At 45.3% G+C, this 18,859-nt stretch overlaps 1 protein-coding gene across 1 annotated transcript; it reads right to left on the bottom strand.

Annotated features, from left to right (window-relative positions):
- Positions 1-425: 425 nt before the first annotated feature.
- On the bottom strand, positions 426-18,277 carry Nsfl1c (NSFL1 cofactor). Its single transcript, XM_059261600.1, has 11 exons — positions 18,103-18,277; positions 15,772-15,869; positions 9,631-9,705; positions 7,667-7,672; positions 6,894-7,059; positions 6,317-6,402; positions 6,093-6,099; positions 4,958-5,067; positions 3,953-4,090; positions 1,988-2,152; positions 426-836 (listed from the first exon to the last, which is right to left on the bottom strand). The coding sequence occupies exons 1-11, from the start codon at positions 18,205-18,207 to the stop codon at positions 674-676; spliced, it is 1,119 nt and encodes a 372-aa protein (XP_059117583.1). The 5' UTR covers positions 18,208-18,277; the 3' UTR covers positions 426-673.
- Positions 18,278-18,859: the final 582 nt, after the last annotated feature.

The following is an 18,859-nucleotide window of genomic DNA, read 5'->3' as shown; positions in this document are numbered from 1 at the left end:
TCTTGCAATTACCACCGCAGTTAAAGGCGCTCCAGACTCGAGACACTTATCTCCATACCTGATCTGCCATTAACATTAGTGACACTTTTTTTCTTTTAGACAAAGACATCCTAACTAAACTCAGTTTTTTGCATCCAGCTCTGGCCCCAGATGTTGACTCCTACTTAGTTTGACTGGGCAAGTGAGATGTTCCTATGGAAGGGAGTGGCTGCAGTCTCTTCCTGCATGTCCCCCTCCTTCCTTCTCTATGAAGCGGGAGTCCTCCACACAACCATCTGTGGCGGGAGGAACACACCAGGAGATGACTATGTGTGCCACAGTGACTTTATGCAGAGGATAAATGCACAGTCCCCTTACCATGCTCCAAGATAAGATTTTCTAACAATCAAATATAGTTCCAGTGGAAGAGTTTCTGTACAACAGGATTGGTGGTATTCCTTCAACTTTTTTGGTTGTTTTTATTTTTTTTCTTTAAAGTCCATTGATCACCACAAAAACCCAGGAAATACAACTAAAGAGAAAACATATGTCCAACTGAAGTCTAAGAGCCCAGAGCTACACATGAGACGTGGCACTGGAAGGGCTGGGTGTGTACGGGGGCAGGAAGGTGATCCCCATGGGCAGGGCTGCAGTCATGGGAGCCACACGGGAAGGTGAGGCAGCAGCTGGGCGGTTATGTTAACCGCTGCACGATGACAGCGTTGAGAAGGTTGGCTTCCTTCAGGGTCTGGCTCTCATCAGCCAGCTCTGTGTTAGGAAAGGTAGTCATCAGGACAAAGCTGGTGGCAGCCATGGCTGGCCGGGCATCCACGATGAAGAGCCGGATGTCGCTGATCCTGGAGGAGTAGGGAAAGTGTGAGGTGATGAGCAGGGTTCTTCCTTGGGAAGAGGAACACATCTGGAGGGCCCTCTCACCATGCAGGCCTGCTTCCCTTCTCTATAGAGCAGACACAGCTGTCACCCAGAAGCACACCAGCTCATTCCTTCCCCTGCCTAAGCTCTCTCTTCCTGAAGTCCTACGGCCTGACCTATTCTGCTCTCCTTCCTTGTCCTTATTTCTCTTCTCCTTCCTTCCTCCTACATTCTGCCTTCTTTCATTGTCCTATTCCACTTCAGGACTCTTTGCAAGGCTGCCTCCTGTTGCCCCCAATCTTGCCATAGCACTGGCTGTAAGCACACATTTCTGGGACCACCTGACTCCTGCCTATGCCTACAGACCATGAATCCCAGCAAGGCAGACGCATCACAGGAGGCATTTCTCAACTGTATGCCAGCAACTCCTCAGTCCTAGGAATCCCTTCTCCAGGCACTGTCCTGCACCTGGGAGTCACAAGGATGGAGTCAGTGGAAACAGCATTTTTCTCTAGATACCATCAACAGAAGCTTCTTTCTGCCACTATGTAATGGTGACCCATGAGAGTACATCATACAAGATGTAGCCGAGACCTCTCATCCACACTCTGCATAGGCTGTCACCTGGGTGGGGTTAACCAGTGAGGTAAAACTAAAGTAGTAACTGGTTAAGATGGATCCCAACTCTCTCAGAGGGAAGCACCAATATTAAGGACATTTTGGAAGAATCTAGGAAGATCTTTGGACTTGCTTTACACCTTTATCCCATAAGCACATCTGGTCAGCACTCAAGAATTGCCAGACTACTCACTGATCCACACCTGGCTTAGCTGACCCACCATGGATGAAACTTAGAGGCCCTGTTTTAGAGAAAGGAGCCACCAAATATCTTCACTGTTAACAACTCACTGGCACCTCTCCAGCTAGTCTCTTCATTCCATGGTGCCTCAGTTTCACTATCTTTAAAACCAGAGGTACTTCCTTTGAATAAAGAGCCTGGTGGCTTAATCCTGATGAGGAATGAGACCTACAGATGAGATGTGAACGGACAGACCCCGCTGCTGCCTGCTTCCCACAGGTCTATGCGGGACTCTAGGACACGCTGACAAAAGGTAGTCCAGACAGTGCAAAATACCTGTGGCTGTGGTTGAATTTCTGCACCAGCCTCCCACCATCTGCAAGGCGGATCTGGATGTTCGTAGTAGGTTCTGCCTCATTGATTAAGATGGACGAGCTGGCTTTGGCTTCATTTTCTGCTTGCTGGGCTGGAGAGCTGGTGTTTAATACCTGGGGGGCCGTGCTGAGGAGAATGGAGCACATCAGGGCAGAGTAGAAACAAGGCCCTCTCAGGCAGAAATCTCTGGGTTCTCACTGAGCAACTGTTATGCGCCAGAACTGGCTTCTGATGCTATTGTCAGTGACTAAGAAAGGTAGAATCCTGTCACCTAATATATTTACCTCAGAATCCAAGCAACAACCACTCAGGTCAGGTGCTCACCCTGGGTGTCCTACACGACAAAGGACAGCCTGTGGTAGCAGAGATGAGACTGTCGAGAGGCTAACGAACCCACAGATCAGGATGTCTCAACCTCAGTGAAGTGGTGCTTGGAGGACGCAGTCCAAGTCCGTGCGTGACCAAGGCAGCCTTGGCACAGCCTGACAAGTGACTGGTTGTGCTACGTTCTTCAGGAAGTCATCCTCTAGTATGTCCACCTGCACCTGACTCAATCTCGAAGGATGAACTCCCATGTCACTTGGCTTTTTACACTCAGTCTTCATATGCAAGCTAAAAGTGAAGATTTACTTACAGAGACTTACATTGCAATGTTGTTCTTAGTGTTAGCAAATTTCCTAAATGTTCCAGCAAGCCCTGTTACATTACAGGAGAGCAAACTATGCAAGCAGTAGAAATGAAGGAGTAAAAATACAATCACACTCCACTGATTAGACCAGAAGTAGGGGGAAAATATTATGTATGGACATTAGTTTAATGTATATCCCTACTCTGGCCTAACCAGTGAAGTACAGTTATCATTCTCTATCAGGAGATGCATTGATGTATTTTATTTCTAACACAGTTTTTCTGTCAGGGATGAGGACATGAGAGGGGGTGAAGGTGTAGAGGAAGAGAAGGACACAAATGACAGGAAAATGGAAAGGCGGCTATGGGTGAGTGGTGGGAAGGGTACAAGGAGAGTCAGGAGAAGAGGAGAGAGAAGAAAAAGTAGGGATAAAAGAGCACATGTAGCAATCAGCCTCTCGTCACTGTAACTAAGTACTTGAGGTAATGAACTTACAAAGACTTTAGTCTGCTCTGACTGTCTGTTTCCAAAGGTAGGAATACCAAATGGCAAGAGCAAAGCCTAGACAGCAGAACAAACTGCTGTACACCTCATGCTCAGGAAGTAAAAGACAGGAAGTGGAAAGGGTCTTAGAATCCTTGTCTCCAATGAACTAAGGAGCACCCATGAGTGTGTGCAAACACATTATACAAGTAAGAGTAGAAAGGCGTCTTTTCAGATACTAATTGAACATTTCTGGATGTTAGTGTTAGGCAGTACCAAAAAACAGTAGTCCTAAGAGTCGCTGAGCTGCCAGGACAGTGAGCAGCAGCCTTTCCAAGGGTGACAATGTCCCCGTGCTCCCGTGCATCCTGAGCAATACTCCTGGGAGACAGTGTTGGATAAGGAAGTTAGAAGTTCCTTAACCCCAGTATGCTTATTCTAGGCTTAGCATCCAGGAGATCCCAGCTTCCCCAACACTCTGAGTCAAAGCAGCAGTTATGTTACACTTACTGCTCATGCCAGGCAGTTCTACATACATCAGCTCCTTTATTTCCCCCAACAACAGTTCTGTGGGGTAAGGACTCTTATCAATCCCAATTTACAGCTGAGGAAACCGAGGCTATGGAACCTAAGGGCCACACAAGTATAAAGTAAAACAGAGAGAGACTTAACTCAGGTCTGTAGACTCCACAACCCACACTCTCCTTTCTCTCCCTCCCCTGAAATAAACTCAACTACTCTGTAAGCAATGAGGAGCTCTTCACAGTGAGCACATGGGATTGGCTGGGGGGACTGACAGTCCAACTGCTTCTCACCTGCCCAGTTTCTGGCCCTCGCCAGTGAATGCTTTGAAAGCTCCCTTGGGCTTCACGAAGTCCTCATCCCGATGGTCCTCCATATCCAAGTTCACCTGCCCGCCGTGAGCTAACCTCCGAAGCTCTGCAGGCACCTCCCTGAGGGAAAAGGCAATGTTGGGTTTCATTGTAAGCAGGATGGACACACTAGCCATGGTGTGTCCTGGTTAAGTTTTTATTATCAACTTGATACCACCTAGAGTCATCTGGGAAGAGGGAACCTTAAGTGAAGAACTGCTTCGCCCAGACTGGCCTGTGGCCATGTCTCTGAGAGATTTTCTTCATTGACAAGTGATGTGGGAGGGCCCAGCCCACTGAGGACCACACCATCTCTCAGCAGGTGAATCTGGCTATATAAGAAAGCCAGTCAAGCAGGAGTCAGTGAGCAGCTTGTTACCTGAGGGTGTAAGCTGAAACAAATCCCCTTCTCCCTTAAGTTGCCTTTGGTTATGTGTTTACCCACAGCAACAGACAGCAAACTAGGGAGAGTGCACAAGGTGAGAACCAACCCCTCAGTCCCTTTGCTGTCTCAAGCCCTTCTCCCTCCTCTTTGTCTCTCCATCTCTCTGTCTCCCTTCTACATCCCTGAGGACTTTCATGAGGAAGAGAAGAACTAGGAAGAAGGTGAGGGGGACCCTACCCCCACAGCTGGCACAACATCTCATACCTAACGGCCTGAGGAGAGGGAGACTGGTCATGGTAGAATCACCAGGGTCTGGCTTTGTAAGTGGCTACCTGCCTGACTCTACCTTCCCCACCAGCTCAGTCACAGCATGGCCTACTTAGCTTTGCCTCAGAGCAAAAGGCAAAGAATGGACAAAGTTTTTTAGAGTGACCCGTGAATCTTTATGTCAACTGTGCTAAATCCGCTTCAATAATTTTATTTTTCAAAGAAATATTGTTTCTTCCTTTCTCACCTGACATCTCATTCATTGAATTGAGACTAACGTGGGCTTTTCCACTTACCCTCTACGGATAGACTCCAGAAACTGGGCATTGGATGGGTCTTGGTAGCTTCTGAGTTCACCATTGTCAAGGCTGAATCCAGTTTTCCAGAGCTTTAGCACTACATGGACCTGTGACAACAGGAGGGAAGCAGTCAGTGACAATGACAGGAACTTAGAGAACGCACTAGAAACCTGCAAATGAGTGGGGTTGTCACTATTTCACCACAGTACTATAAACCAGCAAGTCAGACAGATGTGCACACGAATAAAAAGGAGTACAACCAAGCGTGTAAGCACCAACCTAACTAGGAACATGTTATGACACAGGTTGGGAGAAATGGGCATTGTTTTAAGGAGACTTTGCTAGCAAGGTGACTGTACAGTAGATGATGCAAATCACACCTGGGATCCTTAACTATAGGACTGCCAATGTGCTTCATATATAGCTTGCACTACATGCAACTCCAGTGTCAAATCTAGTCCTGACCTATTTTTGCAGTTATTAAAAATGATACCTGGGGTTGGAGAGATGATGCAGTGCTCTTGCAGAAGACCCAAGTTTGGTTCCCAGCCCCATGTCAGATAGCTCACAACTGCTTGTAACTCCAGCTTCTGAAGCTCAAACACCCTCTTCTGGCCTCTGTACTCAATGAACATATCCCCTGCCCCCTCTACACAATTCAAAAATAAAAATAAATCTCAAGAAAAAAAGAAATCTATAATTTGTCAATAACTTCCTATCACACTTACAGAAAAGGGTCTGGAAGACTGACAACCAATGCCTTGGTGACCACGGCTACAAGTCTATAAAAGTTTTATTCTCTTAAACTTGCTTGCTTGACTTTCTTTGGAATAAAACTTAAATTATTTAAATTAATAGAAATGAATGGACACAAAGCAACATCAAAGTATTTTGTAGCATACTGTTAAAAAAATTTAAAAAGACTCAAAATTATATAGTATCATTACATGGGTGTGTGTGTGTGAATGTACGTGGAAAATAAAGAAAACGCAAGCAAAATGAAACAAAACAAAACCCATCCGTATTTCAGGCCTTCTTTGGTATTCTCTTCAATCTATACCAATTCACCAGAGGAATCTCTACACACTGCCCCTTTGTCTGAGATCCACAGAATGCTCAAAAACCTTCCTACGTCCATCCTTTGCCCTACCCTTTGCCCTGGCACTCTGCCCACCAAGTGAAAACTGTCTCATTCTTATGGTAAGTCCCCGTCCAGGCCACAGCAAGGACACTGTTCTGCAAGCTCCTCCTTCAGAGGCTGCCTGTTCATACACACATGACCAATCCCTTCTGAAAATGGGCACAATAAACAGCCCACAAGTAATCCCCAAGGAAGACAGACACTTACATCTTGGCCCCGAATGTCGCCTCCTTTCTCCTGCCACATAGGCAGACTCCTCCTCTGGTGCTGCTCCAAGGCGGTAGCCCCCTCCTGCAAACGGCTATAAAGGACACGTTCATAAACACTTGGTGGCAGAGTTACTCAGGTACAAAGACACATTTGGGATGAGGCAGAAAGCATGTTAACTACTGGGTATCAAACTCACTGGTCACAGGGCCAGGTTAAGAGGTGAAAAGCTGGAATGCCCAGCTAAAGGGAACAGCTACCACCAACCTCTCAGTAATAATGGCTATGCAGGAATTTGGGGTATACGATAACACCAATGACTTTTTGATTTTCCAAGGACAGAGATTTTTACATAAACACTGGTAGTGAATTTAATTACAGTGAATAAAGGAAAACACTAAGTTGATCCAATTGGACAGGTGTGTTTCTAAGAAACTGATCCAGAACACAGAACACTAGTCTTCTATACAGGAGAATAAGTAGCAAAGTGAGAAAAACAAAGAACCAGTCACTGCTGGAGGGAAGCAGGCCTCAGTCACCACTGTGAAATTCAATTCCTTTGGGCACAACAACCCTTATGCTCACTCTCGGTTTACTGGTCTCTCCAGGGCTCTTGGTCACTCGCTCCACAGCTACAGCCCCATGCTCTTTGGCACCCTTAAAGAGATCATCCACCAGCTCGTTGGGACTTTTCTTCCGGGGAGGGCCAACAATCTGCTGTCCACTTCTCTCTGAGCCCCCAGCATAAAACCTGTGTAGAAAATGCCAAACACACCAGAAGATGAAGAGAAGATGCCCCAGGTTCTGGGTACACTGAAGCAAAGGGTACAATGTTTCTGTCTTTAAGGAACTTACTGGCTAGCTAGGAACACATGTAAGGATGCAGGCAGGTATGATGCAATGGGAGCAGCCATGACGTTGGTAAGGAGGGTCTCTGGCACAATGCGGGGGGGGGGGGGGGGGGGGGGGGGGGGGGACACGGACGGACGGACACACAACACACGACACACAACACGAAAGTTAAGACTGTCTAGGTATTTCCTGAGCCCTTTGAGGATGATGTTATCAGGTGGAGAGATGAGGGAAGAACATTCCAGGCATGCACAACAACACATCAGTGCAGGAGAGTTTCAGCAAGGATCATCCATTTGGAGGCCCCTGTCCAGAAGGCAGCAGCTATGGTCCAAGTCAGAAGCAGCTAACTCTAAGAGCTCTGGATTAATGGTAGTGGTGCAGTTAGTACAAGCAGCTAGGATCCAGTCCTAGCTTGACAACTGTGTGACCTAAGTAATAAGCCAGTGCACTGCTCGCACATTTTCTTGCTTTGGAATGAGAGAAGGATTACATGCCCTACCTACCTGCTCCTTAAGTCAAGGTCGTGAGGTTCAAATCAGCAGATGTATGCAAAAGAACAAGCAGAACAATGCACACATGTGAGGCAGACTGACACCACACCAACAACTCCCCAAGACTTGCTACACCTGCCAATCTGACAACATACACTGGGAGCCTCAGGAGACATACTAGAAGCCAGGGAAGCTCCAATCTCAAAAGTAAGCTCCAAGATACCTACACCAGGTGTTCTAGTGGTTCATGATCAGCTTGAGATTAAGTTAGTACTTTTTCACTAATCTGGACCTAAGAATGAGTTGTCATGTAGCTGCTTCCTCATCTTATTTTTGGTTTTTCAGAACAGGTTTTCTCCGTGTAGCCCTGGCTGTCCTGGAACTCATTCTGTAGATCAGGCTGGCCTCAAATTCATAGAGCTCTGCTTGCCTCTGCCTCACAAGTGCTGGGATTAAAGGCATGTGCTACCACCACCTCTCTTCATCATTCTTAAGCTAATTCTGCAATATGTCTCTAAAAGGGGCCAGTGGGAATTTGTAAAAATTAATCTTGGTCTTCTAATTCCTCATAATTACTCTAGAATGGGAGAAACAGCTTAAGCTCTGTTTACTGTTTCACGTCTAAAGCGTGCAGGAGCCAGAGAAGCTATAGGGATGGGATTAATGGAAGGTCAAAATGGCAGACATGACCAAGCTGGAAAAGGTGTGATATTGGGGAACTAGGCAGTCAGACAGGTGATAGTCAGTGCCTTCTGCTTGAGGAGTATAAAACCTTGAAGTGAACAACACCCCAGAGTTTCCAGTGTATTTAAAGCAAAGTTCTGAGGCAGTGTGAAACACTACATGGCTGAAACAGTCACTACACGTGACTTCTCAGACCTCCACGGTGAGGTCACTACATTTCCACAATGTTATCTTCTACTTTCTGAGGAATGTTTGGCAGACCCATGGAGAATAAACACCTGAGAAATGAGGCTACAGCCAGTTTATTCTTGTTCAATCAATCCAGGTAAATACAGTTCTGCCTGGACTGAAAGGCCTTAGTTAAGGGATCTTTAAGGCTTAAGAACTGGGAAACTGTGATCAACAGCCTTAAAAGTATTTTTGTTAGAGGAATTATTGTAAAAAAAAAAAAAAAAAAAAAAAAAAAAAAAAAAAAAAAAGAAAAAAAAATTCAAAAGTGGTCAAAGATGAATATACAAAGATGCTCAAAGCATTGATATTTACAGTAGTACAGACACACTATAACCACTGGACATAGGGGCTAGCAAAGTTATAGAAAACACAGGAATTCCAATGTCAGCAAGGACATATAAGACCTTGAGTAATGCAACACAAGAAAACAAAATCATCTTCACCAAGTAAAACACAAAAGTCTATACTCAGAACAAGGACTGCATGGGAACATACCAAAATATTAATGAAAATTATCAAATAAATGCTATAATCTTCATTCTATGAGTCTCATATTTTCCATAATGAAACAATAATCCCATTACAACATTCTAAAAGTGAAAGCAATATGATTGTGTTGTGAGAATACATATTTATAACCCCATTTTCCTACTTATTGTGTGATTTATTTATGTGAATAGAAATATATCACAAGTAGCTACTTGGCTATTTCTGCATTGTGATCTTATGGGTAACTTTTCCATTCTTAGAGCTTCTGTTTCCCTTCCCATAATATTCTTCAGCAAACACTGTAACAATTAGAAATAAATAAATAAATAGATTGAACATGGCCCAGAACATTTTTTTTGGTGTGCAGGGGTGGGGGTTGGGCGGCCGCACATCCGTAGCAATGAGACAGAGATTACTTCTAAACTACATGGAGCAGACTGTTCTTAGGCTATCCTACCCTACACACAGCAGTGAGGGCTGGCAACAGTGAACATGTCTCTCACACAAAATCCTAGGTGATTTAAGCACCATTGTATACGCTCTATAAACTGTGCTCCCTTTCAAAGCCTTACCTCTGCCCCTCCTCTTCTTCCTCCTCCTCATCTTGGTCATGAATAAGGTCTCTGAAGGATGTCACCCTATTATCACTGGAGACAGAAAGGAGCAAAATTATTTCAGGAATAGTTACAGAAAAGCAACGCCTATGGTCAGTTGGGGAGTTGGACACTAGGGTAAGATGTTGTGGTGTGAAGACAACACAGATGGAAGATTGACCTAAGTTTAGATAACAAAGAATGTGGCATTTGTCTGTTAAGGTCACACAGGACTGAGACTAACTTAGCAAGTACTACTGTGAGGTAAAGTGGAATCCAATTTAAGCTGTTCTGGGAATGAGGCATTTACTAATTTTAAAACTTACTATTGAGGGTTAGAGATGGCTCAGTGGTTAAGAGCACTTGATGCTCTTGCAAGGGACCCAGGTTCAATTCTCAGCACACAGATGGTGGCTCTCAGTTCTAGGGAATCCAACACTCTTCTGACCTCGGCAGGCACCAGGTACACATAACTTTTTTTCTTACTATTGAATAGTTCTATCATTTAATTTTTAACATGCTAGGCACCAACTAAGTGTTGGGTTTATAAAGATAATTAGACATAGTTCTTATAGGCTAGTGGCACAGACAAGTCACGAAACTATCTACTATAATGCTGCACAACAGCGGCTGTGACAGTACATATGACCTTATGAACACAAAGCCTCTTGTCTAGTGTGGGGGAGACAGAACACCAAGAAAGGCTTCCTAGAAAAAAGACACATTTGGACCATCACTAAGGACTGGAGGAGAAGCAACTTAGTGGGAAAAGGATGGTGGAGACAGTGGGAAGGGGACTAAAATAGCATTATGGAAACACACATGGAAACGCAGAAACAAGAGAGTAACATACTAGAGAAAGGTCAAGGAGTCGTGGAGAATGAATGTGCGGCTGGCAGGCAGCCCTGGAGAAGAGAAGCTCCCTGCCTGCTTCTACTGCAGGATAAGTCAAAAAGGTTCTGTTGTTTAGATCCTCATGCCTCCGTCTCCCAGGTGCTCAGATTATAGGCACGAGGTACCTCACCTGGCAAGAACAGTATTATTATTAATATTCAGGGGGAGAAAACAGAATCCTGAAGGCTGCAGAGGGGAGGCTTGAGGGGTTAGCTCTGCTAACACTGTTTTCAATTGCTAATTTCTTCCTTGTTTGGACCTCAGTGAACAAAAGTTTAAGGACCATGAGACATGCATTTTCATTTATAAAGATGAAAAAAAATTCCATTATTCCTTGGGAAAAGTAGCTTTCCTAGAATGCAGAATAAGAAAGGGGAAATTCAGGTTCACAGGGCCAGACAGAGGAATAGCTGTCTACTAACAAGGAAGTTACAGCTATGTCTTAAAGATTTGTTTCCATGAAGCAATCAGAGGACAAGAGAAACTCTGAGGCTTCATCCGTTAGAAACGAGAAGCTAAAACCCACAGCAAACACAGATGCTGCTTGAGTTAGTTGGGAGTAACCTCCTAGGCATTCTGTGAGGGGATATGACAGCACAAAGGTCCCAGTGATAACGACTACACTGATACCTGGAGAGGCAACTTCCACTCACTTTTTCAGGTCTCTGTGAATGAATGACAGGCTAGGACAGAATCTATGGAAAAATTGTTACTGCTTTGTTGTTAAACACATTCATATACACAAATACACCTGCTTGAACAAATAACACACTCTCCATATGGATTTTTCCTTTCTCCTAAACCTATATACCCAAATCCAGAAGCAACTGACATATTTTGGTGTTGGTACAGATGGTTTCCATCCTAATTCTGCCCCCTACTTTGGGATTTTGGACATTTAATTCTCTATTTAAATTCAAGCCTTCACTTTCTCATATGTAAATGGACATAATGCCAGCACCAACCTCTTGGGCTTTCTGGGTACTGCTGGGGTGCTGATACATGTAGAGACCTCTGCATGCTATGGTGCACTTAGGGACTACTTTTCTGAAGCAATTCTAAGTGCAATACTTAGATCAGAAGTGCCAAGAGCTCCCAAAGTCAATCTGTGAATCCTCAACCCCATACTAAACAATGGACTCAGAACTCTGCAAGTGGTACCCTACATAGTCCCTGCTGAGGATGGAAAGGGGCCTCAAGTTTGAGAACTACTCTGGGGTAAAGCTTTGGAGAATCACCTTATGGCACAAATGTGCTGGGGGCATTATCAACGTCAGAACCTTCTATTCAATGATCTTCATTTGGAGGCATTAACAACCTACCCTGCCCCCCAGGGTCCCTGGTACCCTGAAGCAGCACAAAAGTCCAAGTCCCTTAGTACATGCTCTGCTTTAAAGCTGGCCATCTTAGTTCTATGGCAGCTCCTTTCTGTGACTATGGAAATGCTCTATCTACATGTTCAACCAGAAAGACACAGAATATCATTTTGGCCATTCAGCATCTGAAGTGTGGTTAAGGCCCAAGCATGGTGGTACACACCTATAATCTCGATACTTAGGAGGCTGAGGCAGGAGAACAGCAAACTACTTTATATGTAGCCAGCCCTCGCTACATGTAAAGAGCCTGTCTGGAAAAATAAAATACAGTGAGTGCAAATAAATAACTAAACATTTGCTTTACTTAACTTTAATTAATTTAAGTAGCTACAAGACGCTAATGGTAGCCTATTGAACAATATAGTCTTAGGGAAGGGGATAATGCAGGTCCTGAAACTTTAACAAGCAGAGGTTCTGTTACATCAAAGAGGGATTAAAAAATAACTGACGGTTGTGTCTTGTTGGATTCAGTGACGGGGTGGGAAGTGCTGGGCAGGAAGGCAGCATGTGGCAGCTTTGGATTTAGATAAACATGGGCCTGAGAATACCAGGACAGCAGCTGTGACTCAGCTTTTCTAAGACTCTACATGTTGACCTGAGACTGGTGGGCGAGAACACAGGTGACCCTACCTGGCACCACTAGACAGATGGTGAGTGAAATACTCACGCTCTTCTAAGTTTATCAGAAAATCTTCAGTTGAATTTCAGATGAAATTTTTAGAAATTAAATTTTCAGATAAAAAATTTCAGTGAAATTGTGAGACCAAGGGTTCAAGACAACATGGACGGATGTGACTTAGTACATGGATAAGGCTAGCGTGAAAAGATTGGAGTTGCAAGTGGAGTTCTGAGAACAGGGCTGTGGTGTGCTGCTCAGCAGAGGACACAACCGGAGGCACACATGGGAATGGAAGGTGCACTGAGATGACAGGCAGAGAGCAAGAGAGCCGCCAGCATGCCTATTTAGAGAAGAGACACCAACAGAGACAGAACCATACATGTGACAGGGATGAGTCATCAAAGGACTCAGTTTGGTTGGAACAAAGGATTTAAGAAAGGAAAAGGGGTTAAGATGAGGAAGGCAGAGTCAGGGAAAACTTTGGAGGACTTCTGAGCGTCCATGAGAAGTAGCCTGCTGGGGCTGAGGGCTGAGATTCAGGAAGTAGGACAGCTCTGACCTTTCATCTCTGTTTGACTGGCTTGTGTGATCTGGGGAAGAAGCCCAGCTCCCGTGTGTCCTCATCTATATAAGGGGGACAGTACAGTCTCACCTCACAAGGTGGTTAACAACTAAAAAACCATGTACAAAGGCCTAACTCAGGGGCTGGCACTTACTAAGTGCTCAGTAATAACAGCGATTCATAGTGAACTTCCATTTCCTCCCAAAGTAACAGTTATGCAAAACACTTCATGCCTTGAAAATCTAATAGACTCTCTTGCCAGAAGACAGCTGTCAAATTATAGTTAAACCTGTACCTACAGTCATTTCAATCTAAAGACATTCTTCTGCCCCTTTCTAGACCCCTCCTAGAGGCTCAGGGGCTCCACACTAAATGCTCCATTCTAGAGTCAAAGGAGGAGCATAGTGACTGAGTGTTCTTGCTTGGTATCAGATACAACATGAAAGGTAGATCACAGATGAACAGGGATCAGTCAGCAGCAGGCTAAGTGTCCTGTAACAGCTAGGTCAAAGGCTGGAGAGCAGCTCCTCCCACCCCCACTCCACACACACATCAAATTCCTTTGGGGTGCTAGTACAGTTCAGTTTCTCCCAAACAAAGACAATGACATAACAAACCACGTCCCTTTTCCTTCCTTTCCTTGCTTCACCGAAGCCCATTATCAAGTTTAGGGCTTAACCAAAACAGTAAGGTGAGGCCAATAGGCCTGAATATGCGTCCAGTCTTATATTCTTTTCAAGCTTAATGCTACCGTTTAGCTGCAGTTCCTTGGTTGTTTTACTTTTAAAGCACACATGCACACACATACACACTTTCCCACATGCACGTATGTATCTGCCTATGATGGAATGAGGCAGGCTACAGTGTCAGTACTAGCAGGCAACATATTATACTCTAAGTGCTACATAAAGTTATTGGATTTTTGGTTTTTTTGGCTTTTGGGGACAGGGTTTCAGAGATCCACCAGTTTCTGCCTCGAGTGCAGGGATTAAGGAAGTATGCCACCATGTCCGGCTTGTTGTTGTTGTTGCTGTTGTTGAGTCAAGGTCTCTTTACATAGTTGTGGCTGTCCTGGAGCTCACAATGTAGGCCAGGCTGGTTTTGAACTCAGAGATCCACCTCCCAAATGCTAGGATTAAAGGTGTGTGCCACAATGCCTGGCTTGCTATATAAGTAGTAATTCACTGACTCTGCCAAGTGGCAGACACTATTAGCATTTCCATTTGACAGTTTTAAAAACTGAGGGGCTGAGATAAACATCCAGTTTAAAGTCACAAGTCTCTGAGCTGGGGTTCTGAACCTGGTAATCAGCCTCCTTGGCCCTATTTTAATAAATCCTGCTGTGCTAAGACTTTTGGACTGCAGGGGAAGAGAAGGGAGCAAAAGACTGACATATGAGGCTACATTTCAACTTGTCCTCCATGGTACTCTTGACACACCAATAACCCAACAGTGAGGTTGGATCAAAGAGCTGGATCCCAAGAAATTAGCCACCTTTGCCAGTAGCCCATACCTTTAAAATGTCCGTCCGTCCCCCGTCACCCCCCCACACCAGCAATAACATTGTAATATTTTATCAATAACTCACAGCCTAGCACCTGCAAATAACCAAAAGATCACTTTCCTATAATCTCTCTTCTGTGGAAACCAAAGGCAGGGAAAGGTGCGAAGAACCAATGAGATTTGGTGTAATGTTTCTCAAAGGGAAGAAATGTACTTTAAAGCTCAGAGGCCCTCCAAGAGAGAATTCACCACTTCATGGCAGAGACAGTCTTTCTGCATTTTTGGAGTTAAATTCAAATCCAGCAAAGTTTTCTGGCTAAAACATACACTAGAGAGTTAGTGCAATTAGACTAAAAGCATGAGTTTTGGGAGCTCAGACACTTCTGTGGGAAGAATCCCTGACTGCAACTGAGAAGACTAATCTCCTGCAGTGAGCCAAAGGTCTAAGAAAGGTGATGTACCACAACATGTTAAGTTTACTTCCCCTAGTCAACTTCAGGAAAGGTAGATCACACAGATTTTTTTCCACAATCATCTTTTTTTTTTTAAAAAATATTTATTTATTATGTATACAATGTTCTGCCTGCATGTATACCTGCATGCCAGAAGAGGGCACCAGATCTCATTATAGATGGTTGTGAGCCACCATGTGGTTGCTGGGAATTGAACTCAGGACCTCTGCAAGAACAGCCAGTGCTCTTAACCTCTGAGCCATCTCCCCAGCCCCCTCCACAATCATCTTAATAGGGTGTTGGGCATTCCTAAAGTCATCTAAGCTCATTGATATCGCAGCACCCACAAAGGAATGAAAACTTCAGAGACGAGACAGTCATGAACACAAAGACCTTAAGCAGGAGCTAAAGACAAGGCCTAGTGGTTAGGAGCACTGAATGCTCTCCCAGATGACCCCCAGTTCAAGTTCCAGCATCCACATGGTGGCCCACAACCATCCATTAATTCCAGTTCCAGGGAACCCAATGCCTTCTGGCCTCCACAGTGCACAGACATACATGTAGGCAGAACACCCACATACATTAAAAACAAAAAACAGGTTGACCCTTACACCCCTCCGTTCTCTTAAGTAGGTCTTCAAACCTCTTCATACACCTAGGCCTGAACCCTCTGTCAAGTCAGAAACTCATGTAGCAACTGAAGTTGGTCCTTACCTGGGAGCTGTGCCTCTGGACACTGAACTTGGGGTTGCCTGTGAAATGGTCACAATGTCTTCATCCCCTCCATCCTCATAAAAGCTTGCTAGTGCAATCTGAAAGAGAGAGAGTACCTTGGGATCCTCTAGTCTTTCACTTGACACTTATCTGACAATGGAACAAAAACATGAAAACATAATTTACACTTAAGAAAGATGTCCTATACCTGGAACCAAAGAAAATTAGACAGAAAGACAACAAATAACCTATATTGCCTGAAAAAAAAATCCACCCACTAAGAGGGAACAAAGATAACAAGTAAGATTAGTAAGGAAAACAAAATAAGATCACCATCTATTTATTATTTATTTGTGTGTCAGTTTGTCTGTATATTATGTATGTGTTAATTCATTTAATCCATTCAGAACTCCATTATTAGTATTATTATTATCTCATTTTACAGCCGGTACAGAAGAACTGAGTAATGAAGACAATTTCTGGAGGTAAGAAGTGGGATCAAGTTCAACCCCAGGTAAGATGCTCAGGCTCTCTCTCTTATGTTTTTATAGCAGAAGTGATGCAGTATAGGGATAAGATGCTATATTTCCTTTCTTTGTGAAGCCCAATTTCCTATTTTGTGAAATGGGGATACCATCCCACCAACCTTCTAACACCAAATGAGATAATCATTAAAATTAATGCACTGTCATTTTAGCTTTACACATATGGAAGTCCTTTACACATGAATCCTTTGGCCATTTGAGACTGTCACCACCTCAATGAGTAGGCATTTATTTATCACATATTCTCTACACAAAGAGACAGGACACTACAATGAGGTCACACACAGATGAGGGAGGCATATCTGGTCCACAAGGTGACAAACCAAACAGGAGGAAATGAGCTGTCATGGGACAATCAGTCTGAAGGTATCTTCATGTAATATAACCAGCCTGCTGGGAGGTAGTGTGCCATCTTACGACCTCGCACTGAACTGCCATTTAGAGAACATGCATTCAAATTCTGGCACTGGTAGCCAAGTTACCCACAGGTAAGAGCCTCAGTTCAGATGATCTACTGGGACAGAAGCTTTTCCATTTTGTGTTTCTGTTCAGGACAGAGGTTTCACAGTGCCTGTAAGAGCATGTGATCTCTTTATTTGTTTTGTTTTTGAAACAGGGATTTTCTATTAGTCCTGGCTATTCTGAAACTCACTATGTAGACCAGGCTGGCCTTCAATTCAGAGATCTTCTGCCTCCGAAGGATTGCTCCACCACACCCATCAAAGAGAGGCTTTATCTCTAATGTTTGGGAAGACATTTAAATGCTGCAGTTAGCAGACACGGTTAGGTTACACAGCTCACACACTGAGCACATTCTTTGTCCCTTTGCCGGTCCAATTCCTCATCCATAAAATAGGATTAGTCTTTACCTGTTTAATTAGTAGTTAGTGAGGTCTTCAACAAGTTACTTATCCTCCAAAGTCTCAGCTGTAAAATGTGAGACATGTAAATGAGACATTTTGTAATGCTGAACAGTGTCTGGCTTGTAGTAGGTATTCAAGAAATATTAGTCATCATCATCTACCTAAGACGTAGGCTGGCCAAGGACATTTATGCAATCAGTTCTTTCTAACATTAAATACTGAGTGTTTCTGAGCACTGAGAGATGGGTATTGTATTGCTCTAGGGATCAGAAGTGTACAACATTCCCTGCCTGGTGAAGCTTACCTTGTCTTCTAAATTAATCAAGTACTTTGTGACCATTTATCACATGCCAGTGAACAAGACGTAAACCCCAAGAGACCCCCATTTTACGGGTAAATTAACTAGGAAACGTGGAGAGGCCCCAACTTTGCGCCACAATCCCACAGGTAGTTTCTCGCAGCAATTAGGCAAAAGAGGGGCGTGGGCCGACTTCCAGGCAAGGTTCCTCCCTCCAGCACCACACCGCTGCAGATGCGGAACTGGACGACCACCGCGTCCTAAGTGGGGCTCCGTCTGGCAGCCGGTCTCTCGAATCCACCCGGCCACCCGCAGGCACTCCCCGCGGCAGCCACGCCCCCAGGCGACTCCTCCACGCGGACTGCCGCAGCGCCCAAAGTCTCGCCGACACTGCGAGCCCTCGGGGAGACCGAGGCCTTGCAGAGCAGGCCGGGACCCGCCCGCGTCCCCCAACTCCCAAGCCGAGCCGGCGACGCGTGGCAAGCGAGCCCAGAGACCATGAGGCCTGGACTAGGGCCCTGGCCCGCAGGGATGACTGTGCGCTTCGGACGCGTAGAGATCAGAGCGCGGACTTCGCGCTCCGCATTCCCCAGCCCGCCTGGTGCGGCCCGCCTCGCGGCGCTACCTGCAGGTCCCAGCCGGCTGACTCCAAGAAGAAACGGGCCCGGTCCTCCTCAGCGCCCGTCACCGCCACGAACTCTCTCAGCGCGTCCTGCCGCTCCGCCGCCATCTTCGCCCCGTGCACTTCCCAAACCGCTCCGGCCGACACTGCAACAGCCCCAACCCCACAGCTGCGTTCCGCCCTCCGTTCTACCCGGCCCAGCCGCTGGGCGCCTGCCCGTAGGCTCCGCCCCTCGCGGTGCCTCACGCAAAGCCTTCCGTGCGGGAAACCCAGCCGCGTCCCGCCCTCTGGTGGCTGCTATGCGAACCCCACCCTAGAGGCGAAAGTAGAAGGTTGATGGATGTGAGTAGGGAGGAGCTGGTTTTCCCAAAGGCCTGTGGGATGTGGGACTCCAGAAGTCAGATCCCGCAATTACTCATGGTCTCATCCCTTTATTTCGTTAATTTATTTACTTGTTCATTCATTTCCTTCTTGAAGCATTACCTGAGAGCTGTCTATGGCTTGATGTTCTTCCAAAGACTGTGGATATAACAGAGCAGAACAAAGTACGTTGTCTTTTTGTTGCTTTTGTTCTTTGAACCTAACAGTCCAGTGCTCACAACCTCTCCATGGTTTCCTATCTTACCTTAGGAAAAGTCTCATGGCTTGCCACTTGTGTATGAAATAGGACAGTCCAAGCCGGGCGGTGGTGACGCACACCTTTAATCCCAGCACTCGGGAGGCAGAGCCAGGTGGATCTCTGTGAGTTCGAGGCCAGCCT

The sequence above is a fragment of the Peromyscus eremicus genome, chromosome 4 (assembly GCF_949786415.1).
Source record: "Peromyscus eremicus chromosome 4, PerEre_H2_v1, whole genome shotgun sequence".
In the NCBI taxonomy this organism is placed as follows: Eukaryota; Metazoa; Chordata; class Mammalia; order Rodentia; family Cricetidae; genus Peromyscus; species Peromyscus eremicus.
This window is presented reverse-complemented; position numbering and strand designations above follow the sequence as displayed.